At 36.1% G+C, this 27,646-nt stretch overlaps 1 protein-coding gene across 1 annotated transcript in view; it reads left to right on the top strand.

Annotated features, from left to right (window-relative positions):
• The window catches only part of ADAMTS6 (ADAM metallopeptidase with thrombospondin type 1 motif 6), a 142,060-nt gene extending 115,440 nt beyond the window's left edge, over positions 1 to 26,620 (top strand). Inside the window, exons 19-24 of the mRNA XM_058043708.1 lie at positions 25 to 163; positions 9,145 to 9,274; positions 12,751 to 12,955; positions 16,405 to 16,581; positions 17,795 to 17,951; positions 23,003 to 26,620. Coding sequence (XP_057899691.1) covers positions 25 to 163; positions 9,145 to 9,274; positions 12,751 to 12,955; positions 16,405 to 16,581; positions 17,795 to 17,951; positions 23,003 to 23,112 — 918 coding nt within the window. The 3' untranslated portion in view covers positions 23,113 to 26,620. The remainder of the gene's footprint in view (positions 1 to 24; positions 164 to 9,144; positions 9,275 to 12,750; positions 12,956 to 16,404; positions 16,582 to 17,794; positions 17,952 to 23,002) is intronic.
• The last annotated feature ends 1,026 nt before the right edge of the window (positions 26,621 to 27,646 follow it).

Consider the following 27,646-nt stretch of genomic DNA (forward strand, 5'->3'; position numbering starts at 1 on the left):
ATAACCAGTTGTTTTCAAATACAGATTCTGCTGCAGGAACAGAATTTGGGGATAAAATATAAATTCAATGTTCCGATCTCTCGCACTGGCAGTGGAGACAATGAGGTTGGCTTTGCATGGAATCATCTGCCTTGGTCAGAATGTTCTGCCACTTGTGCAGGAGGTAAGACACCAGACAGTCAAGCTACAGGGTAAACTGAATTGCAAGATACACTTCACTGTATAATTGTCTAGGTGACTAATTGAAAACATTTCTTTCAGGTGTGCCTCAGATCTTAATGAACATTTATTTTAATCACAGCGGATTTTGTTGTTTTCAAGTACCTTTAATATGTTCAGATCTTTTCGTTAAATACAGCATGTCTTGGCACAGTGTTTCTCTCTGCTGATACTTCTGAGACTCTCTTGAAGCTGGTATGTTTGTTTTTCCCAGAAGCTTTGTTGATAAAGGACATCAGAAGTTTTAAGTAAGGAGATTAAAAGCGAGAAGGCAAAATAGGCATCTGTAAATAGAGATGTGTCTGTGTGTGTTTGTAGGTGTCCTTCACACAATCCTAGTCAGCCCTCCTATCCTCCAGCCACCAAAGTTTAGGATGCACACTGGCAGCTCCTCTGTAGAAGATGATAACAATTGGATTTTACTTGCCAGCCCTTAGCAATCTGAGAATTGCTGCCCTTGGGCAGCAGTGGGGGATTTGTAGGTTGTCCCATGTGGTTCATCATGGGTGGCTTTTGCCGACAACTTACTATATTCCTAATCCTCCCTCTAGTGGCCACCAATGCAATTCTTTACCTCTGGCTGGGAGAGCAGGACAGTTGGCTTCCTTCAAAGCCAACACCATTGCTGCTGCAAGAACTGGTGAGTAGAAGTGCTGTGTGAACAGTATCTTTCTTCTCTCTGGAGACTGAATGAATCATCTCCCCAACACATCTCTGTTCCAGAAGATATGGGAGAGTGCTTTAAATGTATCCCAGAATTTCGGTTTCTACAGCACGGTAGACAGCCCTTATCAAGAAGAAGACACCATGTTTTTGTAAAGACCCTTTGGACCAAATACTTGTTGCTTTCTTCTTTTTTCTGTCTGTAGGAGGTATTCATCACGCCTCACCTTTCTGCTGGAAGCTGGTGTGGCTGTTACTAGTTGTATGCAGTTTAAATACAGCCTAACCATACATAGTACACAAAGAATAGCATGAATTATTTTCTGTGCCACTAGAGAAAGTCTTGAAACAAAATAAAGGATGCCAACTTTCTCTGGTATTTTTATTATTCGTTTGTTGGATTCCTCTGTTGGATTCCCTTTGTTGGGTAACAGACTGATTTTAAAACACAATTTTAGTAATGGTAAGTGTGGCAGTGAAAAATCAATTTTAAAGGAGAAGTATAAAGAAAAGAAGTGCTTAGCTCATAGAGAAATTAAGTTCCAATTATTAGAACCTTAAATGTATTGTCAGATCCTGTTTCTTGTGATGGTAATGTGCTAATGATCTTTCTGAAATCCTGGGAAAACTCCCATTGATTTTGGTAGAGACCAGATTTTCGCCATGGATATTCTGTCATGAATGTCATTGTCATTTCATGCATTTGACAAAATACAGTGGAAAAAAATAATTGGCTCTGAATGAGTAGCCACTTGTAGAGATTAAAAAATTTGCATGTAATTATTTAGATTTCAAGTGAAGATTTGTGAATCCCTAAAGTGGCATATGTTTATTACTTTAACTCAGAGGAAGTGGAGGAGAGATTTTCTTTGCTAGCTCGTGGCGGCTGAACCAGGCATCTTCTCTCTTTCAGTTTAATAAAAGGATATATTGTGATCATTTATTTTCACTGAGCCCTCTACTCATAAACATATATTTCATTGTAGCTATAATTCATGTTAAAACATGTATCTACTTTCTCCATGAGAGAACCTGCTCCTGCTATTTCTGTCGATTTATGAAATGCACTTCACTGTATGCCAAAACAAGACACAATTCTAAAGAGGACCTGAGTCAGGAAAAAGAAAAGGGAAACAAAGGTTGAAGAGGCAGAGACTTTAACTAGAAAATTTAGCTAATGTAAATATTCTATTAAGCAGAGAATTGACCAGGGGCCATATTAACAGGCTGCCTTATGTCCCTGTGCACTGCTTAAGTCCAGCTCTTTCTGAATCAGTTTGTCTGTATCTTCATTGCTTAATGACTGAAGTATGTCTTAATTACTTAGTGACTCCTGAAACATGGGTATTACTTGATGAAGTAACCAAAGTGAACTTGAGCATATGTGTTGAATGTCATGAAGACATTGTGACAGTGCAAAGTTTATATAGTTTTGGAGTACTTTATATTGCAGAAGTGTCTGATTTTTGTGCTGTTTCTTCTTCATAGTGTTTTAAGAGCAATCCACTGGATTCAGCTCTTTCTAGACCTGCTAGTATGCCTTATCTTAGTGACTAGAGCAGTCAGGAGTCAAGGAACGAGCTAAAAGCAAGCTGGGAGAAGCCTACAATCTTTGACTGAATAGTAACATGCTGTCTTTTCCATTGGACTTCTCTATTATGTTCATCTCTGTGGTGTTGAATATTCACATCAGAAGAATAAAAATGCTTTAACTTTTGAAACAGGACCTCTCTTCTGGGGCCTGTCTTGACTTTGAAGAATAGGAAGAGCATAGTAAGTGGAATCATAAGAAGTAGAAGAAAGGTTTCCTGTTTATGACAGTTTAATACAATGCCAAAACTCTGGATTCCATTCCTGCCTCCTCTCTCATGGTATTTAACAACTCAAAGCATATATTGCACTCTTACTAGCTTGTTATGAGTTCATTATTGTATGTATAGCTCTCTGGAATTTTTGTCCTCTGAGGCATTCAAGGAATTTCATCATCTCATATGAAAACTCACCCAGACACCTGAAATCAATGGGCTCTTCACAGTAGACATTATACCTTCTATCCCCCTGTATTCTCAATAGAATGATCTAGGAGGTAAGTTAGAGCTTATGAAAGAAACAGTTACATTTAGATTGCCTCTAAAAAGTGGAAGAAGATCTTTTATGAGAGGCAGCTTTGGCTGTAGTGACCATGAGATTGTAGAATTCTGTATTGAAGTAAGAGGCAGTGGGACAGCAAGAAAGATTATAACTGTGGAGTTCAATAACAGAAGAAAATAAAAAAGATAATGTGGGCTCATTATTAAATGGAGATGGGGCCCTGATAAGAGGGGAAGATAAGAGGGCAGAGTTCCTGAGTGCCTTTGCATCAGTCTTCCCTGGCAAGACCAGGCCTCAGGGATCCCTGACAGAGGAGACCAGAGTGCCAGAGTGAGGGAATGCTGGGAGGAAGACACTTTCTTAGGGAAGGACGATTTCATCTGAAACAATTAGACAGACCTACTCAAGTCCATGTGCCCTGATGGAATGGATCCATGAGTGATGAGAGAGCTGGTGCACACTGTAACTGTTCTGGGCTCCTCAGGACAACAGAGACATGGAGCTGCTGGAGGATTCTGACAAAAGGACAGATACAGGCTCTTCTCAGTGGTACCGATCAATGGAACAAGAGGCAGTGGAACAGGAGGCATAAACAAGGCTGCTCATGATCACTTTTGAAATATCACGAAGCTTGGGAGAGATGCTGAGGACTGGAAGAAAGGAAATGTCACCCCAGTTTTCAAAATGGGCAAGAAATAGGACCCAGGGAACTACAGGCCAGAATCCCCGTGAAGGTGATGGAGCACCTCATTCTGAAGGCATCTCTGTCCATATGGAAGACAAGAAGGTGATCAGGATTAGTCAGAGTTCACTAAAGGTGATCAGGTGTTTGATTGACTTCTACAATGAAAGAGCTACCTGGATGGATGAGGGCACAGCAGTGGGTATTGTCTGCCTCAACTCCAGCAAGGCTTTCCATACCCTTTCACAACATTCTCATAGGCAAACTCAGGAAGTGTGGGCTTGATGAACAGCCTGTGAGGGTCATAATCGGTGGCAGAGGGTCTAGTTAGAGGCCTGGCACTGGTGGTGTCACCCAAGGATCAATACTGGGCCCAGTTTTACTTAGCTTATTCACCAATGGCCTGAAGGGCAGATGCCTCCTCAGCAAGTTCATTGAAGGCACAGAGCTGGAAGCAGTGGCAAATACCTGGGAGTGCTGTGCAGCCCTTCAGGTGGACCTCAGCAGGTTGGAGAAATGGACAAAGAACCATCTGAAATTCAGCAAGGGCAAGTGCAGGGTCCTGCAGCTGGGGAGGAACAACCCCAGCACAGCACAGGCTGGGGCTGCCCTGCTGGGGAGCAGCTCTGTGGAGAAGGACCTGGGGGTCCTGGTGGACAAGAAGCTCTCCATGAGCCAGCAGTGTGTCCTGGTGGCCAAGAAGGCCAATGGTATCCTGGGGGCATTGGGAAGAGCATTGCCAGCAGGTGGAGGGAGGTGATCCTGCCCCTCTACTCAGCCCTGCTGAGGCCTCACCTGGAGTGCTGTGTCCAGTTCTGGGCTCCTCAGGACAACAGAGACATGGAGCTGCTGGAGGATGCTGACAAAAGGACAGATCCAGGCTCTTCTCAGTGGTACCAATCAATGGAACAAGAGGCAATAGAACAAGAGGCAGAAACTGATGCCCAGGAAATTCCAGCTGGACATGAGGAAGTTCTTTACTGTGCAGGTGACCATGCACTGGAACAGGTTGCCCAGAGAGGTTGTCGATTCTCCCTCATTGCAGATATTCAAGAAGTGTTTGGACACAGTCCTGTGCCATGTACTCCAGGATGACTCTGCTTGAGTAGGCAAGAGATGACTCACTGTGGTCCCTCCCAAATTGACCCATTCTATGAGAGATTGTAAATCATGTGTTTTGTAGTGTCACTTAAGTTAAAGGAGAAAGGTACACATAGTTTTTCGGCAACTGACACCTTGATGCTCGCTATACAGGGAACCAAGAAGGAACCAAATCTCCAAAGTCTGAGATCTATTTTTATATTTTCTTTTATTTTCCCTTAAAAGAGGATCTTCAGATTTACCAGATAGTTAAAAAGGCATGTCTGATGACAGAGTAGTCTTATTTATGTAGGATTCCTATGCTCATATATAGAATGAGGATATAATTTCACTGATTTTTAATATCAGTATTTTTCTTAGGCTTCGGGATTCAGAATTGCAGCTCTTCTTTTTGTGCACTAGAACCTGTATTTTCTTCTGGGGAAAAATTATATAACAATTATATAACATACATTATATATGTATATATATACACACAGTACATAGTAATATGAAGCTGATCTACATGTATTCTGCATATTAATTCCCCTTTTTCCTTAAAGTACAGTAAAACTCTTCTATTCTGAGGTAAGGGTTTATCTCATATAGGTAGGTCTTTATAGCCGATGTCAAGCTTGGACATGATGATGTGAAGGCAATGCCAGAGAGTACTGCAATGTACTAAGTGCTAAGTTATCTATAGAGAGAGGAGTGGGAAAGGAGACAACACAGGGAAATCAGAAAAAAATTAATGGCAACAACAGAACATTTTCTTTAAGGACCTGAATACTATTTAATGAGAAACACAGAGAAAATCAAAAAGAAGATATGCAGCGATAGGAACTGAAACAATACAATGAAAATTCTGGAAAGTGAAAGGAAAGGGCACTTATATCACTTGTAGATCACAGAATTATAGTTTATTAACTCTCCTTATGTCTTATAACTTCCCAAGAGAAAGTGTACTACTCTGTTAAGATCCACAAGTATTCTTAATAAGGCAGTGAACTTCTGGTGGTATTGTTTTAAAAAAATCTAGCAAGTCTTTCTTTATGTTTTTTATATTTTATACATTTCAAAATAACTCAGATAACTGCCTACTCACTTTTTAATTTCTTTCATGTTTAATTATGGCAATAAATGATAGCATTTATTTTCTGGAATTTGCCAGTGGTCCTAAGAATTGGTTTGGATTTCATTAATTCTATTAGAGTTTATCTCCAGATGGATTAAATATCTCAGAAATTCATAGGTTTTTTATAAAATAGCATACTATTACTATCATAAGTAAATTGATTGCTGCTCAGTTTTCTTTGCTGCTCATAACCCATCTAGAGTGATGCCTACTATATTTTTCTTTCATGCCCTCAGATGAATTGTGAAACTATCTTTAGGCAAATAAAACATACTTTTCCTCATCAAAGAAAATATAAGTTTGGCTCTGAGATGAACATCTTGTGATCTGATGAGTGAGCTTAGAAAGTATGTCTGGGTTAACCAGCATGCACTAGTTTTAGAGATGCAAGTTTCACTATGTATTGGTACTGGCATCTTTATAATTAACTGTTGCAATCACAAACCACAATTTTTGGGATTGCTTTTAAAAATAGTTACAGCATTTACATGCCTGCAATTTTAATTCAAGAATAAAATGTGCTCCATGTAATTTAAAATTTGGCTGCTGAAAGTAATGCAGACTATTTGTGAATTGAAATCTGCAGAGCATTTCAGTTCTCAGGAGATTATGGTCACTAAACCACTGGAGTTTTTATTTTCTTAGGATTGCATTGACCAGTCATGAGGACATTTTATGTCTTTTTTTATAAACTAAAAATCTATAGATTTGAAAGCAGAATGTTTCTGTCAAACTGCTTGTAATGATTCTCCCCAGTATTTAAATGAACATATTTATCTGCGCTATTTAGATTACTTTTTAAAGAGACTATATACTCAGGGAAGAGTTCATAATTTAAAAATAGTTTTTCAATATGGGGCAAAACCAAGTTGTATCTATTGTCTGGATAAAAACAGCACTTCTAGCTTTTTCCATTTATTTTTCTAGTCTTAAAAGTTATTATCTGGGTTTTTATCTGAGATTTTTAATAAATAATATTTAAATTAGACAGCAATGATGTTAATTTTATATACTGTGTGACAAGATGCTGCAGAACTTTTAAAAAATGGATTGATGTATTGTCTGGCATCAATTAAAGGTTCTTCACTGTCAGTGAATAGGGTGTGTACTCTCTTACAGGCGATACGCTACCTGAACAACATTCAGCTAATAACACACTTGCAAATTTTTTTAAAGCTGAGTGATAATTTGCAATCATAGAAGTTGAGAATATTTTCTTATTACAAAATTCCTCAAAAATGAATTTGTTAGGAGTGCCAGTTTTTAGCCAAATTCGAGAAGGAAATGTGTCTGATGCTAGTAGGAAATGCAGTAAAAATATAACATTAATATCATTGCTATCCAATAAGTAGACTTGTGAGAATGGTCTGCATTATTATAATGCTTTATTCTAAAGTGTGTATAAATTATTTTGAATCAAATATATCTGAGGAAAATATCATTATGAAGTCCACATTCAGCCTATTCAACCAAGAGAATTAAGGCAGTTTGTAATAGAAAGGATAAATTATTAATCAGAACTCAACATCAATTGTACATCAGTTAGCTGTGCACATTACTGGCATTGTTGCTTGTCTGGACTTGCTAAATACTATTTCTTATTGTGGTGAAATGTGAGCAGAAAATTGCTACAAATATTCCTGCTTAGGTTGTCAGGTCTGATTTGAGTTATTGTCTTCTGTTGGCAGTTTTTGCGTTGATTATAGTATTCAAGGTGAATCTTGTCACAGCTTCTCGTATATTTAGATCTTTCACTTATTTTCCAAGAGCCAAAGGAGGATATTATTTCCTCCTACAAGGGAAGGCTGAGAGTATAAGATTTGTTCAGCCTGAGAGAGAGACAGCTTAGGTGTGACCTAATTGCAGGCATCTGGGATTCAAAGGGAGCCTACAAAAAAGATGGAGAGGGACTTTTTTTAAGAGCATTTACTGACGGGGTAAGTGGGAAGGGCTTCAAACAGAAAGAAAGCAGGTTTAGATTAGATATTAGGAAATAGTTCTTTACTGTGAGGTCGGTGAGGCACAGAACAAGTTGTCCAGTGAAGTGGATGTCCTGGTAGTGTTCAAGGCCCGGATGGATGGCCTGGTAACCTTGAGTAACCTGGTCAAGTAGAAGGGTCCCTGCCCACAGCCTGGGTTTTGGAACTCTGTGGTCTTTAATGTCTCTTACAACCAAGTCATTTTATGATTCTATGCATGTCTTAAAAACTAAGAGACAGCTGTGAGGTAAAGTTAGCAAATATTTGAAGCAGGAGGTTTTAATCCCCATTTAATTATATTCATTTCATGTTTTGGAATAAGTTAAATAATTGCTTCTCTTTTTAAGAAAGGTACAGGACTTTTTGAGGCTTTTAAGTACAGATAATGCCATTATTTCAGTTTTATAACAATGGATGTTCAATAAAAACTGCATGTGAATTTCAAATATACATTTTTAAAACTCTAATAAACATCTTACAGCATGTTTTTAAGAGAGGAGGAAGGCAGTGTTATTGAAACAATATACCGTCATCATATCAGTAGTTCTTTACTGCTTTTAAAAAAAACCTCAGAAAATATGCTTAATAAGCTACATTATAATGTTGCCTTGGCAGTGATATACCCTGTTTTGGCAATAATGATCAATTCCAAATTACTGTGTTGATGGTTAACAATGAAAGAGGAACTGCAAGTGCCAGGCAAAATGAGTATTCACAGAAACAAACTGCCTCTTTCAGAATGAATTATAGTTCTATTGTTTTATTTAAAAATAATATAATAAAACAAATTATAATAAAAATGTAATAAAATAATAAACATTGTAGGAAAATATATGAAAATGCAACACTGTTTCTCAGTATTGCTGTTTTGTTTTAAACCAGAGCATATAAACAATAATTCTGCATTGAAGTGTGGTGACCACATTCTATTTGATGGTGTTTTGTTTGGAAATTTAAGTGTCTTTACTAGGAGAGGATGGCAGACAGAGAATGGATTTTGTGCAATATGCAAATAAAAACAAACTTCTAGTAAATCTATAAATATGTTCCTTTTTTTTTTTTTAGAAAACAACAGATTTCTAAATTCATCTCTGAGTGGGATAGCCTAAAATTGAAGGAAAATGAAAAAATTATTGTGGCTAGGGGGCATTCAGTCAATTTAAATTCTCACTGCTGTGGACTTTGGCCAAATAAAGTGGGATGGTAGAATTAATAATCAATAGGTGAAGTACAATTATACTCAAAAATTAGAAGAGCAAGAATGATTAATTAATGATCTTTCATTTCATCCCAAGGTGTACAGAAACAAGAAGTGGTGTGTAAAAGGCTGGATGACAGCTCTGTTGTACAAAACAATTACTGTGACCCTGACAGTAAGCCTCCAGAAAACCAAAGAGCCTGCAACACTGAGCCTTGCCCACCTGAGTAAGTCATTAGTCATTTAAGATGGACATCATTTTGCATAGTAAATAAGTCTTCATAATCTATAATAAATCCTGTTAACCAAATAAGATTCTCATCTAGTATTTGTGGCCTGCCTTATCAGAAAAGGTATTTGGGTTTGGTTTTTAGTTTCTTGTTCCTCTAAAATCAGATCTGAAAAATGCATTGAGAATCTCTGCTTGACTGTGGAACAATAGTGATGTTTGAAACTGCACCAAACACTCTAAGTAAATAGAATCTAGCAAAACAGTTTTTATGATATGAGTGTCATATGCAGTGAGTAATGCACAGAGTAGAACTGGGGACCATTCTTAAGGCAATAATGATAAAAAAATGTTGCTGTGAAACTTAACTTTACCCTAGTTATTAATATTGCATCTGAAATGTTTGGCATGTTCTAAAGTATGTTATGTTAACATTTGTGTTGAAGCATTCACATGAGAAGTGGAAAATACAGAAACTTCTAAGAGGACCAAACCATTTCCTGGCAATATTTTTGTCTAACTTTTTCTCCAGCATATTCAGTGTTGAAGAGTAATGCTGTATGCCTTTAGGATTAGATGCTTAGATTCTGTTTAGATTTATTTTTAAAGATAGCTGTATGCTATGCATTGATAATTAAAAATCCAGCAGCTCATTTGTTCAAAAATGAAGTTTGGTAAAGACACAAAGCATAGTTTACCTGTTTAGAAACAGTTGTGATATTTTGTACTAGAAAATAGTATCAACATATGACAACAGCTTTCCTTATGCTTTGGGACAAGTAAAACTTGTGGAAAAGGTGGAACCAATACAACAGTTCATTGACTCCCAAGCTCTGGTTAATTTCATTTTGGCGATAATCTGAAGCTGTATTCCAAATGGGTATGAAAATCCTTAATGGTAATTAAATGCGGATACTGCACAATACTGTGGCTCTCTGTAAATGCCTCTTAGAAACTGCTAAATTGTAGCATGGAGGACACTGTGAAGAACAAGACAAGATTAAATCACAGCAGGTCTGTGAACTTCCAACTGCTTTCCTGGCATGGTGCCTGGTTGCAGGATGGCAGAGCAGTGTTTCTTTCGCTTCATGTCCCTGTGTCACCAACACACTCATTTGGCATAAAGCCAAGTGAAGCCATTGCGCTGCTGTTGCCTTTGAGTGTGAACAAGCTCTGTCAGACAGGTCTAAATTAGGTTGAAATCATTGTGCCCACAGTCTATGTGTAAAAATGTGTTTGTCCTGGAAGGGTATGTATTTGTCCTCTGTTTAGATAACACTGTTTGACATGGCTCTGAGTGCACCAACTATGTGCACCTGAGAGCAGGACTTAAAAAGCAGTCATGTTTGATCAGTTCCTTTTTACCAAAAACATTCCTTTGTGTGGCTTAACTATTAGCAAATTTGCGTTTTAGAAAGTAATGTTAACAAAGTTATTCCAAACTAGGTTAATTTCGGGGGGCTTTGTTTGTTTTGCTTGGTTTGGTTTTTTGTTTTTGTTTTTGTTTTTCACTGACACTACTTAAAAAACCCCTACAAACTAACTAAACCAAGCAAAAGTGGGAAGTTTTTGAATTCCCCATCCAGTACAACAGGGACATTGATTAACATGATGAAAGTCAAGACATCAATGTTCAGAAAATGGGTAGAGTATATTAATTAGCATCTGCTTCAACATATCAGAGCAATTCAATCCATGTCTGCCTCCATTATGATGTTCCCTCCAGAATCAATACGTGGTACCAAACTAAGGAAAAGTTCTCAATTCCTGATTCTGTAAGTAGTCTAGTAGGAGGCTGTTCAAGGAACAGATAGTTATCCTAAGAAGTTTGGCTGTTTTGACAGAAAGTTTTATCATGCAGTAAGACTTTGTGTTTACATGGACTGACCAAATATTTCCCTTTTTAATTAGCACAATTCTGCTCTTCTCTTGGTGCATACCAAAAGCAATGAAAATTATGTCCTTTCTAGCTGAGTGCCACTTACATTATACTTGATGTCTTTGAACAGCAGAAGGCTATGTTTATTTTCAATACTTTGTTATTACAATAAGTAACTCTTACATTTCATATTTCAAGAAAATATAATTTCATATTTCTATGAATTATGAATAGTGCTGTCTTATCATACACTATAAATATTAAAGGTACCTGAGAGCAAAGTCACTTGAGCAAATTATAATATCAATTAAAAATTAACTCTGCAGCCTCTTGAAAGCTCTGAATAGCTTCAGATTCTCCCTATTGTGGTAAAGGCATAAGATTTTTTGATCTTATGCCTCTTAAGAATCACAAATTAACTTCCTTTTGCTGGGAAAGTAACAGCAGAATGTGACATAATTGTTTCCATCTCTGCGTTGATCTAGTTTCATGTTAAGATATATTACACATAATGTAGGATATATTACACATAATGTAACACAAAAGAGGATAGCAGAACTTTTTTTTTGACAGCAGCTTGAGAAAAGACATCTTATGAGGTAGCTCCAGGCATGCCTCCAGGAGCATTCACAGTGACTGATATGCCTGGCATTTTTGGCATTTTGGCAACATTTGATAGCATACTAGACTTCACCTTCATCCTTTGCAAGGATGGCTCAGGCAAGTAACTAACCAACATATTAAGTACTGAAGACCAAATGTGCTCATCAATATGAAGAGATATTTCTATTTAATTGAGCTGCATTAGTCATTCATAAGTAGAAATATATAATATTACAGCCAGATTAAAAGCCGCTTTGATCTCTGCAGCAACACAAAGCAATCTGATATTATTTACAATTCTTGGTTTCTACTATGTATGCAGAAGCACTCAGAAGTTCCCTCTACAACCTACAGTACAATTCTTTAAATTTTAAAGGAGCTTGTTGAGATGATTGTTTTTATCAAATAAACTCATGTCTTACTAGTGTTTGCTTCAGTTTAAAAGATGAGAATATTTACTCTTCAGTGTAGCCTTTTATTAATAAGTTTACAAATGTCTCATCATTTGATGAGAATTAACTCTCAAAAAGCCCAATTTTGAGATCAAATTATTTTATTGTAATGATACCAAAGAGGCAAACATCTTGGCTTTTAACTTGTGATGTAACTTTTAGCAATGGTCACAAACATTTCCAGTTGCAAACCACTTTCACAGAAATTATTTCAGGCAAGTCCAATACAAACCTGCATAAATAGCTTCAGATTTGTCAGGCTCAAGCACTCCTTTCTAACTACTGTAGGCTAGGATGGAAATTGCTGCTCTTGAAAAATGCAAAGTGGTGTTATTATTGGAAGATATGATTGCAGTGAGGCATAAATTAAAATATTTAGTAAAAAGACCCATAAATTTCTACTTTATTTCACCATGAATGTGTGTATTGTTAAAATTACTTCGGTTTAGTGATTTAAACTATTTGCATTCTTGGTTTGTGTAGTTATCAACTCTGTTTCTGAAATGTGTTTAACTGAGCCTCCTAACATTTTCTATCCAGATGGTTTATAGGAGATTGGTCCGAGTGCACTAAGACGTGTGATGGAGGAATGCGTTCGCGGACAGTTCTGTGCATCAGAAAGATTGGCCCCTCCGAGGAGGAGACGCTGGATGCTGCCAACTGCTTAACACACCGGCCTGTTGAGAAAGAGCCCTGCAACAACCAGTCCTGCCCCCCACAGTGGGTTGCTCTGGACTGGTCAGAGGTAAGGAGATTTCGCTGTGCTATCTCATTGGTGATAGCGGAGGCAGGACCTCTGACTGCTGAATAGTAGTACATTTTCTGTCAGGGCTTGCTAAGTAAAGGATTAGTAGGAAAATTTCCCAGAGGATGTTTCAGCTGTGCCTCATTGTTTTGTTTCCTGCCTCTTATGCCCGTGACCACTACAGTGTCACTATAGCCTAAATTAGCTCCTTCTCTCCCACAGGTATCACATACTGGTTACCTAAAGTGGTTTCTCACTCTGTTATCATGTCTAGGCTTTTATGCAGAAAGGTCATGTAATGATTTTGAACAAAATAATTCTAATTTAAAGACTCAAACTCCGCTAAACTTTTGGTTGTGATAATTAATCAGGGTTGTGAAAAACTACCAGGCTTCTTTCTGGTATGAATTTTATTTGTGTAGCTTGGCAGACTGTTTTGACTGATGATACCATTTAAATAGAATGAGAAAAGTTGCCTTTTTTTTTCCCCTGTTAATGTTTTCCAGAAATATAATATATTAAAATCCTTGTAGTACTATAAATATAAACATTTTTATATGTGTGTTTATATGAATTTTTGACAGAAACATGAAAAGGAAAACAAGAGTGAACTTAAAAAATGAAGACTTGAATATTCCTCCCATTTAAACCAATGACAAACCTTGCTAATTTTCTGTGGGATGCAAGATATGAAGTTTTCATTTCATAATCAAAACAATGCATATTACAAATAAAACAATTACAGAACTGTTTTATCTGCTTATACACTTGTTGACACACAATATAATTATATATTCCTAAAATTTTAAGTGATTATTTACAAGAAATTGTGTATCCTTTTGGTCAGAGAAACAAAAAGATTTTGCAAACATACTGGTTAGATGAAGTCCTTAGGAAAATGTAAGCCCGGTTTTTATCAAATTGAAATGAAAACTAAGGATGTCTTTCCCACTGAGCTTTGACAGAATTAATCTACCCTCTCTAAATTACTCCTTTTATATTTTTCAGAATAATTATTAAAAAAACCTGAAAAAATATTTTAAGGAATTTTTGGGAAGAGCCTTCTCAGACAAGCACATATAACTTGTCTTAATGACTTCCACAAAGGCATGAAATTCTAGAAGCATTTAGTAATGGAAAATAATTTTTCCTTGTTTGACTTGTCTGGGTATTTTCTTTTCATTTTCTTTGGAAGTTTACAGTCTTTTTGTTAAATTTTTGTGGGGTTTATTATTTTTAGTGATTCAGTATTATTGAAGGCAACTTATTTCCTTCTTTCACTTGCATTTCTGGGATGCAGTGTAGTCCATCTTGGTAGAATGTTTGCTATAACTCCACAAAAAGGGAGTGTTGTTTTCTTCTGGTACCAGTAGCTGGAGAAAGATGGAATTTTCTTCTCATCTGGAAGGATCTTCTCAGATGGAATCCTACATTTAGATTCAAGATTGTGTCTTCAATTAGTACTATAAGGAAGATGCTCCTAAACTCAAAGTTTAGTCATTGTTGCTTGTTTGCTGACATCCTCTATAGATTATGGAACCTCACAGGTCCATTGCGTTTTGACATTTTGACACAGTCCTTTCAACATTGTCACTTTTCTGTTTGTTTTGACAGACTGATGTGATTTTTAAGCACTCAGCTGGGAAGGGGCACATATTTCAACATCCTACTTAAAAAGTCAAATGTTTTGCACAAAATACATGTGGGAGAATGTACTTATAACACTCCTTGGAATTTGAGTCCCAACTGATCAGTCATGATCATGACTTCAAAGACCTCATATATTAACTGTAATTGGGTTTTGGTCTCTATCATTAGTATAATTTGTGTAGTTCTGCCAGAGATCTCTTACTTCCCTCCTTCATCTGGTTTTCTAGTAGGCAGTGTGCACAAGATTTAGTGTTGAAGTATAAGGACCTTTGAAACTTTATATGTTTAGTCTGTATCAAAATTCTGAATACTGAACTACTGTATATAAAGAGATGTACCTTGGTAGAAAAAGATTGAATAGGGTAGAAAAGATTACATTTTGAGGAAAGTGATTATATATGCATTTTGCATTCTGGATTATAAATTTCAAATGCAAGACTCCTTTTTATGCAGGCCAGTTTAACATCCTAGATCCAAGTGGAGATAACATTTGGAATAAACCTTTTCATTCTATATGGACTAGTTTAGGTGCCTCCCTCTGGAGATTTTCTTCTTGTTTTGAGGTATATGTAGATAGAGATATAAAATTTTACATATTCGTAGAGTATATCCTTACATAATAATGTGGAGCTGTTTGAAAATTTCTATAAATTACTCAAAGATGCTTCAGGATTAGGCATAAAACTATTAAGTTTACCTCAGTCAAGTAATTTTTTTATATTAATCTTAGGGATGTTTCTTTTTTTCCCAGTGATATAGTGAGTTGTTTTGGATGTGTGGAAAGCCTTTGGTGTGTGATTTCTTGACTATTGCTCCAGTTCCACATAATGTTGTTTCCCAAATAATGTTTTGTCTCTACCTATTAAAGGCATTTCCAATCTTGAACAGGTTAGCGTAATCTCCATGTAAAGTTTATGCTGTCAAAAACTGATTCTGATGCAAATACTGCAGATATGCTTATGGAATAAAGGTGAACATGCCAACAGAGGGACTGATTTGGGAAAGTTCTTGAGTTTCAATTTTGCTAGCACTCGTCTCTTCCTCATTATGCAGTTGAGCTACTGTATATGACAGTTAATGGTCAGTAGCAAAAACGAAGGAGAATGGCAGCGGCACCATGGTGAAGGAAGATGGCGAAAAGCCAAAGTGATCATCAACCCTTTTTCAAGTGGCTGTTTTATTGTCTGCTTGCTGTCAGAATAGCACAAGAGTGATAAAAGAAGGGAAAACTGCGAAATAAGTGTTAAAATTTAAATAGGAAAGGAGAGGAAAGCATACACTGTAGGAGAGGGTATAATATTTTATGTATTTAAATTATGTGGTTTCTATGAAATCAAATCCAGCATTTCTCTTTCCTTTTGTGTATTGATGAAAAATGTATTCATTATCTGTTTATAAAGTGAAGTGGATGAAGACTGTACTAAGGTGATACTAAGAACAGACTGTCTTATTTTTAATTATTTTAATAGTCAGACTGGTTTCATAATAGCGTTATGTGTGGCAGGCCTTTCTACTTTACAGTGTTTTTCTTAGGCCTGACATAAATAGTAACGTTGTAGTCTAAATATAAACAGCAAAGGAAATTTAAAACTTAGAAAAACTTGTACATAATGAAACAATCTTCAGTCAGCTTGTTTGTGTTTCTAAACATTTAAAAATTATTATTACTGTATTGTGATTATAGCTGAATTGTAAGATCATAAATCATCATGTCCTGCTTTAGAAATAGCATTTCTGAGAGTTTCATTGCTGTTTTGCTGAGATTTTAATTATTTATTTGGATAAATATTTCTTTTCAGTGCACACCAAAGTGTGGCCCAGGATTCAAACACCGAATTGTCCTGTGCAAAAGCAGTGATCTTCTAAAAACCTTTCCAGCTGCGCAATGCCAAGATGAGAACAAGCCGCCAGTGCGCATCCGCTGTAGCTTAGGCCGATGTCCTCCTCCTCGCTGGGTTGCTGGAGACTGGGGACAGGTGAGATACTTCATGCACATCTTCATTGCTGTTAGTCTCCCACATTAGCACCTCGTAGACTAGGGTGTCCTTGGAGGTATATAAGAGACGGTTCCTATGGCTGAGGGAAACAAAAAGATTCTCCCCTTTTGTGTCAGATAGAAACGTGATTCTTCATGATGCTTGTCTGACAGCAATCTAGTTTCTACTGGATGAGTTTCTGCAAGCACTTTAAAGAAAGAAAATCCATACATTTTTGGAGTATTTTGGAGATACAACAGTGTTGCAGGGTGTACTATCCTTAAAACATGCTTAACTTCTTTGAGAAACATGGTGGAAATATAAAGCCAATTCCTATTGTAGTAGCAGATCTGTGTATATATCTGTCTCTCAACAAAACCACGCTTTGAGATCAATATGATTTTTTACATAAGATATTGAGTTGCCAGACAGGGAGCTAAATTACCCCAGGACAGGCCGAATAATGCCACCTTTATGCAGTGCTTCAAAATATCATTTACTAACTTTCCTTCAAAATATGATTTACTAAGTTTCCTTCTTCATTGATCACGAACAAGATGTTTTTGCATCTCGTTTGTGATCAATAGCCTGCTTTTAGAATATTAAATGAATGAATTATTTTCTGTTTGCTGAGCAATTTTCCTCTAATGAAAATGAAACATTTTAGTTTAATTACCCAGTGGAAAATCATTTGCAATATTACAGTCTAGTTGGCTTTTTCTTCATGGTGTTTCTTCCGATCCACTTTTATATTTAACTAATATTGTACTAAAATTTTAACTATTTATTTGCAGAAATTAAAAATATTTTGAAACAGCAAAGTCTATTTGTTTGAAAGATGTTTACTTTTCCCTTAAAAAAACTCCTGTAGAAGATTTGGATTCTTGTTTTCTTTGTTTTTTCTTTCTTTATTCTAAAGTCTTAGTATGCCACATGAAATTGAGTAAATTATATTCTAATATCTCAGATCTGAACTTTTCAGGGAGTCAATATTGCATTGCATTTTCTCTTCTTTGAAAGATGAGTACTCACATGTATTGTAAAAAATTCTGGAATATTTTGTGATAATTCTTTTCTCTATTAATCAAACATCTTCAGATGCCCGTCTTCTTTAAAATTTGTGGATGTAGTGTGTTTCTGATTGCTTCCTGTTGTTTTATTTTATATTTAAAATTTGGAATCGGGGTTTTAAATTTTTTTTCTTCTTCTTTAGTGTTCTGCACAGTGTGGTCTTGGGCAACAGATGAGAACAGTACAGTGCCTGTCATATACTGGACAAGCATCCAGTGAGTGTCCAGAAACTCTCAGACCTCCATCAATGCAGCAGTGTGAAAGTAAATGTGACAGTACTCCCATTTCCAACACAGAGGGTAAGTCTGACATCTTAATATAATTTATTCTGAAAAGAATAAAGTGGCATAGTCAGCATTGCTGCATTGGTAAAAGTCTAGATGACATCATCTCTCAGGCTGTGAATAACTTTTCAAAAATTATTTTCAGTTTAGTCATTGTAGCTCAATGTAAAGTCAATGAAAACCTAAATACACATTGTTTGAAAAAAAATACATAGCCTAAGTAATGGAAAAATACTATTGTTTGTGTCATTGATTTTCTAATCTCTTTATTGGTTCAATGGAAATGTTCATAATAGCAGGGGGAGCATGATACACTTTTCATCCACTGACCTTCTGTCTGCCTAATCAGTGTTAAACACAACAATGTAGTGGCAAAAAATAGTAAATTCCCTGTTCATTTGAAGACTGGGACCATAGATTTTGTGTTACATGGTTCTTGGAAGAACAAGTCTGTTCTTACACTTTGACATCCTTTCAGCTTCTTCTAACTAACTTGTAAATTTTTTTTTAATTATAATGCCTGTTCAAAATAATTATAGTATTTTTTGCATTATACAGTCCAATTTAATCAGACTATTAACTAACTTCATCAGAATGTGTTTTTGGTAGTGGATATATGAGATAATATTGTGATAATAAGCTTATTCATATTTATTAAATACTTCAGATCTGAACGTGTAAATGGTCTAGGCCAAGCTATAGGTTAGAAAATGCGGACTTCAAAGTAGACTTGGAGTTCTAGGCAGTAAAAAATATGTTTCCTCATCGATTATAAAATTGGGAATAGTTGCTCATGAGATAAGTACAATTCATTTTGTGTGGAAGGGGAGAAGGAATAGAAAATTCTCCAAACTATCAAGAGATTACTCAGCAAAAGCAGTCATTCTAAAGCAGTTATTCCCAAATTTTTTATATTCCCTAAATTTTGAGTACATGACCGCAAGGTTGCTAGCACTGCTGCTTTTAACACAACTCATGTCTGTGCAGTATATAACTGAGTATTTTTTACACAAAATCTCCTACTACATTGGGATTTAATGTCCTGTTTATGTGGAACAAACGTTCTGATTAAAATTTTTTTATTGGCAAGTTTGTCCTGTAGTCTACTCAGATTTGGTGGTCATTCAGCGTCTACTCTATCCATCGATGTCCAAGCCATAGATTCAAAATTGTTATAAGAGTCTGGCAAATAGAGATTGCAAAGTCTGTGATAAAATGGGAGCATACTAAACTTGTCCCAGAAATACACTTATGCTTCAATGTATGAACACTGCAATTCACTATTTTTGGTAAAGTTTGCATTATTTCTGTTTAGTGCTCTCGTGAAATCTTTAAGTGATAACTATCAATCTAGGAAAATTTCTGCCTTTTAAATCTCACAGGCTACATGTTATTTTATTTCCAAACACAGATGTTGATTTCAGTCCAAAGTAAAGAAGGTAATAAATTACTTATAAGTGGACACGGTTAAGTTCCAGTCTCCTCTTAATTTCTAGATGACAAGGTCATATTGTTATTTATAGTAATTACACTAGTAATGCTTCAATATTATCAGAAAATATGCTAATCTCTTGTAGAAGAATGCAGTTGGGGTTTTCTGTGTGTGATCTCTGTACACTGGGTGGCCTGAACTTTCCTACAGTAGAACTGTGCAGACTAGCTATGTACAGTGAGTCTGTTGGTAATTATGTTTTTAGGGACCCACACCTTCACTGGAAAATTTTTAGGATCCACAAATAGAAAATATTGAAAAACACTTATACTGTATTCCAGATGGCTGTAAGCTCTTTGGCCTGCACTCTGAGAGAGCCAGGTGCAAGCCAGCTCCTTACTGACAGCTATCCAGGCTCATTAGCACACTTAGGGAGAACCAAAGGGAAAAAGATACAGTACAGTATCTTCTGAAGGATATAGTTCCCAACACATTGCCACTTAGCATCCCATTTTTGTTTAGGTCCCATGCTGGAGGTGTTTATCTCAAAATTCATTTAACAGTTTAGAATGTTTTGATCATTTCAGAAGAATTTTGTTGCAAACTGTGAAAGACTAACGTTGCCCTATTCCAAAATTAGGCAAAAATTCTATCTTCAAGGTATTTTTTCAATACTTGTACAAGTATTTCTTATATATATATATATATATTCTAATTTATACATTTTACAGCTGCTCTTAAATAGTGAATAGGAGAAGCACAAACAGAATTTGCAGAATAATGTGCAGGTTTGACACATTTTCTGCTTTCAAAAAGTCCTGACATCTTTTAGTTCAGTAAAGTGTTGTCAGCCTTTAAACAGTGAGGCTTATCTTTTTCACCATCCTGGAGATGACGAAAAGATTTCAAGAGCTAACTAATCCTAAAAAGCACAACTATTTTTGGAAAAGTAGCATTTTCTGTGAGAAATTTTGGAGCAATTATATTTTGTCGTGAATATATTTGTGAGTGGGGCATGCTGTGCCTCTGTGCTTACTTCTGTCAATCTGCAGGTACAGTGGGATGTGATCTGACCATAAGTATTTGGGTTTCAAGGAAGGAATCAGGTCTCTCAGAGAAAGGGTTTGTCCATTTTGTGCTTGCAGATTATGGAGCCTGTTCAACAATTTCTTAGCAAATTTAATTTTGCTACCCAAAGGTAAAATCATACAGGGTTTTGAGGAAGCTTGAGCCGCTCCGCAGTATAATGGTCATGTTGGTGAAGCTTGGAAAATTTTTCTTTGGGAAAGTACATGTTGTTCGCTTAAAATAAGAGTCAAATTTTTGGGGATACAGAATTACTAGAAGGAAGTTACATTGAATCTTGTAATATTTTACATGTGCTTTACCTCTGGGGTTTTCAGACTTTTCATTGGTGATTTATAATATCGTAGATGTGGTTTTGATGGGCTGCCACTGATGAGGGTAATGTTGCATTTTCTGCTGGAAGTGAACTACTATCATCTACCACACCACTTGAAGCCTAATCAGAATTTTTCTATTCTCTTAAATGCATATATGTCTGCTGAATCTATGCTGCTAAAGCCCATCTAAAAATCTACCTGAAAAATTGTTTTGTCTATTTTTTTATAATTTCATTTTTTTCTTGTATTTTATATGATACATCTTTTCAATTTCTTTAGCTGGAGGCACAGTGGCATTTTGTGATTTTTTAATGTAAAATGATGGTTAATATCATACTGTCGCCTTATCTAGTCACAAAGTTCAGCAAGGCAGAGCTTCTGCATGTAGCATACTGAAACTCATTAAAACTTGTTGCTAGAAACAAAAAGAACTCTGGTAAACCTTCTCCATTCAACCACAATCCTATGAAGAATAGGCTACTTCATCAGCCACCATTATCTATTTCAAAGCTGATTTCTAAACCAGAAGTTTTGGGAAATTTCAAGAATATTCTCTCATTGCTGTCCAAATGGCATCAGCTGAACAGGGTCCAGTTTTACTCGAGAGGAAGAATAACAAAAAAGAAACATGAAAAAGAATCATTTGAAATCCTACTTTTAGGAAAAATCGAGTTAGTGGCTTTGCTTGTATTTAACCAAACACAGTGTTTGAGGGTTATTTTTGTGATTGAGTGAACTTTTTATGTCTTGTGCAGATGAAGTGAACCTTAGACTTTTCACCTCATTTATAATTCACCATCTGTCTCACTTACATTCCCAGTCTTCATGAACATGAGTACCTGAAATGTTTCTGGAAGAGTCTTGACCTCTTTTGTGAAGAGTTTTTGAAAGTCAGTCAAATAAAGTGACCATGTGTGGTTGCTGGTAGAGAAATACATCTGTTTCAACCAGCTACTCACAATGTCTTTTTCCCTGTCACTCAATTATTTTTCCATTAAGAATTAAAAAACCAGAAAAGCAGTATGTCAAACATCATTTAGATGGAGTGAAAGAATTGCAATGAAAGCACTATGTCTGTGTTAATGAAATGAAAATTTAAATAATTTCCTAACCACTTCTTGCTTAGCTAAAAGCATGCATATTATCAGAAATACTGGTCAGTACAGACCTGGAAATTCAGCCTCATGAATGTTTTCCTAGGTTCAAATACTAAAAATTCTCATCTGCACTCAATTTGCTACTACAGTATGCTTGCAAGTGTTAATCCACTATCTGTAACAACCTGTTCCACAGCAATAATCATGTTCTAGGAGATTATATGGAGACTGAAGAGCTCTAGAACCTGAGTGTGTCACTGAATTTACAGATGTAGCTCTTTCTCAAGCTGTATCAGGATAAGAACTGAGCACGGATCAAACTATTCCATTCCCCATTCCCGCCTTCTTTCTACAAGTGCAAAAAATGAGCCAGAAGAGAACTACAGCATATTCCAGCTTCTGTAATGTACTCACAAAGTCACTTTATATGCAACCTGTGTGGGATGCTAAAGAATTTAACCCTCCTCCATGGGGTTGAGCTCTGTTCTCCCTTCCTGGGAAAGCTGCATGCTGGCACAACAGGGCAGCTGAGGCAGTAAGCCTTGGCATATAGGAAAACACAACTTTGAGAAAGTGCTTTTATGTGTATTACAGGCATAAAAGTGGCTTTCCTTCTAGCATAAAATCAATTGTGGATGTGTGGAACCATGCCTAAAGTACAATCCACCATTCAGTTTGGTCACTGAACTCACCCTGTTGGTACCATTATTCGTAACACTTGTGTAATATTCTCCATCCCTGTTAGCTGAAACTCATTCTGTTTTAAGGATTCTTACAAATGCACAGGCATGGTATCAAATAGTGTGAATCATCATAATGATAACCTCTTATGGGTGAATAAAATAACTGCTGAGAAGGAAGTTAAAAGTAATGTAAAAAAAAGGACTCACATGTTCTAACTGTGTAAAGTAACCACTTATCCCAATAAATGATAGCTCTTCCAAGACAAAGACTATGCACTTCTAAATGTCTGAAAACCTTGCGAATATTTTTGTGGCTTTTAAAATTTGCAATATTGTATGCACAAGACTGTACTAGAAATAGTAGTTACAAAGTAAGCAAGATATCAGATTTTCTTTGTACTTTAATTTATATATATCTGACTTTTTTCTCTTTAATGTTCTTAATTATTAGAGTGCAAAGATGTGAACAAAGTGGCCTATTGCCCGCTGGTGCTGAAGTTCAAGTTCTGCAGTCGAGCATACTTCAGACAGATGTGCTGCAAGACCTGCCAAGGACACTGACCCACAGGAAGCAGAAGAATGTGCCTTGTTATTATCTTTGTGGAAGAGTGTCCATCGAAGAGAGCCACACAATGGAATAAGATTGACGTCCTTGCAAATGCATTACCCTGTGGAAAACATAACCACTGGTCAGCCCCAGCTGACAGGATTTCAATATTATTTTAACTTCTGTGAAGTGGGATTTATTAATCCAAAGTGCTGGACACAGTATGAGGGGATCCCAAATTTGAAAAATTCACACAACACATATAGAATAGCTTACTGTGGAACATTTGTGTTCTTTTGACTAAATCCAATAGTCTGTTTACATCCATGGACCATTAAAATAACTTTTATTATGGACTTAGCAATGACACTGAATCAATTTCTATTTAAAACTGTTTAAAATGTAGTTCTTATGAGTTGGTTTACTATGGAAGTAAAGAAGAATCAAAAAAAAGTTAAGTCATAGCTTAAAAATCTTAACTATTTTATCTCTTGACACAGCACCACAATTTAAATTATAAAATGAGCTTGGAAATGTTATTTAAGGAGCAGAAATTTTTTAGAAAAAAAGTATTTTTCCTTCATTCCACCTATTTCCCTTTGGACTAATCCATATTTCCTGAACACTGCTGTGAGCCATATATAAAACTATACTAAATAGAACAACCATGAGGGACTTAGTTTTAAGAAGTGCAACAGTTATTGCAGTGATGCATGAAATACAAGTGTGCTATGAAACAAAATGAAATCTTCACTGCAGGTTTATAGCCATCTTACCATTGTACAAGTGAAACAGATCTCCACTGAAAGGAACATATTTCAGAATCATGGGGGAGGCAGACCCCTGCAGTGGTGAAGACTGGATTGCCAGTTCCTTCACTACTACCATAAAGGTTGTTTAGGACTTACACTTTGACTCCTGCTCACTTTTGTTTACAACACCAGCCACAAAGAAGAAACAACTTTGTAGGCTTCTAGACATGGTTTACGTGTTAGCTTTGATTCTCCAAAACTAAGGAATTTGAATGCAAAAGATAAGCCTACTGTGTAATAGCAACAATCCTTTTCAATGCTGAAAGTTAAAATGGGTTCCAGATGTTCCCTCCTTTGATACCATAGCAGAGGTACTGTTTATGAGAAGGAATATGTGAATGTTCTATTCAGGAGACTGCATCTGAGTGGCAAGGATTGCAACCAAAGAATAAGTGACTCATGAGGTATCTAGGTTCTGTTCAAACGAGAAGTCAAAAGTGTGCTTGAGCCAAGAGGCCTGTGGGACAATCAGGAGTAAGGCACACTGGAAAAGGGATGGCTGTAGTGAATTCTGGCCACCTTCACCTAAATGGCCACATACCTGTGTGAAGCTGGACCATATTTAAACAAGGGACAGCTTTCAGCATGAGACTGGAACAAACTCATGCCAGTAAATTAGAAGCTAGATGCCTTAACTATTCACTGCCACGCTCCACTCATTCATGTTACCCTGTTTCTAATATTCACCAAATACTTTGTGTTTTTAAAAGTAAAGCCAAACTTCTTAGGCAAGTCACAATCAGGAATATAACATTTAAAACTTAATTGTCATGCTCCTCTTCCCCTTCACTTTTCAGTAACAGTCTCAACAAGGAGATGAGGAAAGTAGGTATTTCTTTATAATAATATATTGTACTTGAACATTTGCATTTTGCAACAGGTCCTTCATGAATGTGATTGTGTGTCCAACTATGACTCCTTTGTTGTAAAGCAGTTAAAATTATGTGAACAATAATATGTGTTACAAATTCTAATTCAAATAGCACTTTTAAAAAAAAGGTAATCTTTTCAGTGAAAAATAATTTCAAAATATGAGATTGAAGTGTACCAATGTATTTTACCAATAACAAACCAAATATGTTGCACACTACTTACTAATGTGAATTAACATGGAACAATAGATTATGTTAAGAGGACTCATACTATGAAATTCTCCCAACATATTGACAATCTGTCAGGGGGCTTTGTGTAGCCCCATGTCTATACTCATGACCATCAAATTCTGTCATCTGCTACCTCTTGCCAGTATTTCCACTTCTGTACACTTGTGACCAGTGGAATTAATTTTCAGTTGGCTTGCATGTATTCACATACGCTTGTTATCTGTTGCTCTCATCACCATGTAAACAACTCCAGTTAAAACTGACACCAGTCGATAAAAACATCCCAAATTTCTGGGAGTTGCACATAGAGATTAAGGGCAGTACATAGTGCTTGTCTGTTAAGTGAATTGACTTCCTGTATCCTTTTGACAGAACACCTTGGTGCTAACATGCCCTGGTTAGATCAGAAGTATGATGAAAGGGTAAGGGGTTGTTACAACATTCCCTAAGCATGAGGCCTTTTTGTATCAAGGTCCAGTTTTCTCCAGGGCATGATTTTTTTTATCAGCTAATGTGTCATTTCAGCTAATGAGAAAAGGGTTTTCTCTGTATTGAAAAGAAACCCCTTTTTTTTTACCTCACTTAGGACATGCAAATTGTAAGGAATGTTTCCAAAGACACATTTTGCTCTCTTACTGGTGCTAGAACACCGGGGATTCTGATGTTTACTCTGCAATATAACAGCACTGAGGCTGGAATTTAAAGAACTGCCTGGAGCAAGGTTGAATTGTATTGTTAAAGGGAACAAAACACAGAATGTATATGGATTTGCAAACTAAGCAACACTACAGACTAAGACTGAAATATGAAACCTAATTCAAAGAAAAATAATTGGTTTCAACAGCACAGTTCATTGCTGCTGCTACACTGTAGCCATCTATATAATCTAAGCTAAATAGTGTTATATTCCTAAATAGTGACAAAAGGAGTCTTTGTGCAGGCTATAAATATAACAGACCTAGAATCAAATAGTAAAATACACGATGCAGAAACCTGGTGCCAGTACTTCCACTGAGCAATACTATCAGCTGATAAAGATCAAAACAGAAATAAAAATCTAAGATTAATCCTTCAAGGTGTATACATCCAAAATAGTCCATTTTGTTAGGAACTTTATAAAGGAGTGAATGTCACATAGATATCCTTAATAATACAGACTGAAATTACCTTTGTATTATTGTGATTAGTTGCTTATTATTTTATACTCAGTATTAATGTGGTACACTGTTACTTTATTATTATTTTTGCTTTTGTAAATTATATTCTAATTTATTGTCATGTTTCTTAACACTTGTTCTACATGCATTCTCCTGCTTGTAATAAAAACAAAAATATTGTAACACTTGATGCAGTGAAATTCCACACCAGGCACAGATTTGTTTTTAACATAGATAATTTAGTAAAATAAAAAGTGCAGCTTTTAAGATTGATACCCATGGTACAGTTGTCTCTTCCCTGATTTACAGTTACTAGAATTCTATATGCTTAATGTTTGCCTCATCCGATGCATCAAAATATATATAAGGTGTCTTCTTTGAAGTAACATCTGTGTAATGCTAGAATCCTGTCCTGGGCAGCAGCAATATTTGTCATATATTAGCAAATAAGGAAAGAACAAAAAGGAAAAATCAAGAATATGGTCATGTACATTATTAAGTAATATTTTAGCCTAAGCAGTGATGTAGATCAAGAATGAAATTAATGGCAGCAAAAATATTCTGTACTTCTTGGAGTTATTTCGTTTACAGCCAGTCAATAACAATAAAATGTCCTTCTTGCATTGAGCTTTTAAGGTTTTATCTGAAGTTTATCTGAAGCCATGGTGTTTTTAGATATAAAGAAGAAAGTCATTTCAGTAGACTTGGTGCTTGGGTAACTGTTGCCAAGAGATGCTTTCTTTCTTACCTGGCACAGTGTAAATGACTCTCTATGGAAATCTCTGATCAAGTCCTATGAAATATTTCTTATTTCTGGTTTAAAATCTAGTTTCTGGTTTGATGAACATAAGCACTCTATTCTTGTGAATAAGATGTTAAAGAAAGTACAGAGAACCTTAAATGTATTGATGAGGTATTTATTAATTTTGTTTATTCTTTGTTATTCTATTTACAAATAAGGATTCAAAAACCAAATGCCTGTTTTAAAAATATGGGTATTTCTCTCTGTGCTTGATCACAAAATTTTATTGCCCTTTGGAACAGAAGTTAAAGATGGAGTAGTCTTAGTAAATAACACAGTTTCATGACAATTTTCTCTGTCATTGTAAAGATACTGACTTTCTTCCCATACATTCACACTAGTTATAATCTGATAGATTTCCTATTATTGTTCAGTTTGTAGTGTTGCTTTTTTCCCCACTGGTATTATAGTGACAGACTGAGAGCACTGAAACAGAGGTATTTCTCCCTCCTTTTCTCCCGCTGCCTTAAATCTGACATAACCCACAGTGACTGTAGAGCTCCTGACACAAAATATTCCCTCCAGTCTTTTTAAAATGCATTTTTTCTCCAGAATTTGATTCTGGGGCAAATCCTACTATCATAATGCTCTGTTACAGTTTTTCAGTTTATTTCTTGAGGAAATTAACACTATTTTTACCTGAGATACTGCCTTTTCCTTTCCCTGACTTCCCT

Source organism: Melospiza georgiana, chromosome Z (genome assembly GCF_028018845.1).
Source record: "Melospiza georgiana isolate bMelGeo1 chromosome Z, bMelGeo1.pri, whole genome shotgun sequence".
NCBI classification, from domain to species: Eukaryota; Metazoa; Chordata; class Aves; order Passeriformes; family Passerellidae; genus Melospiza; species Melospiza georgiana.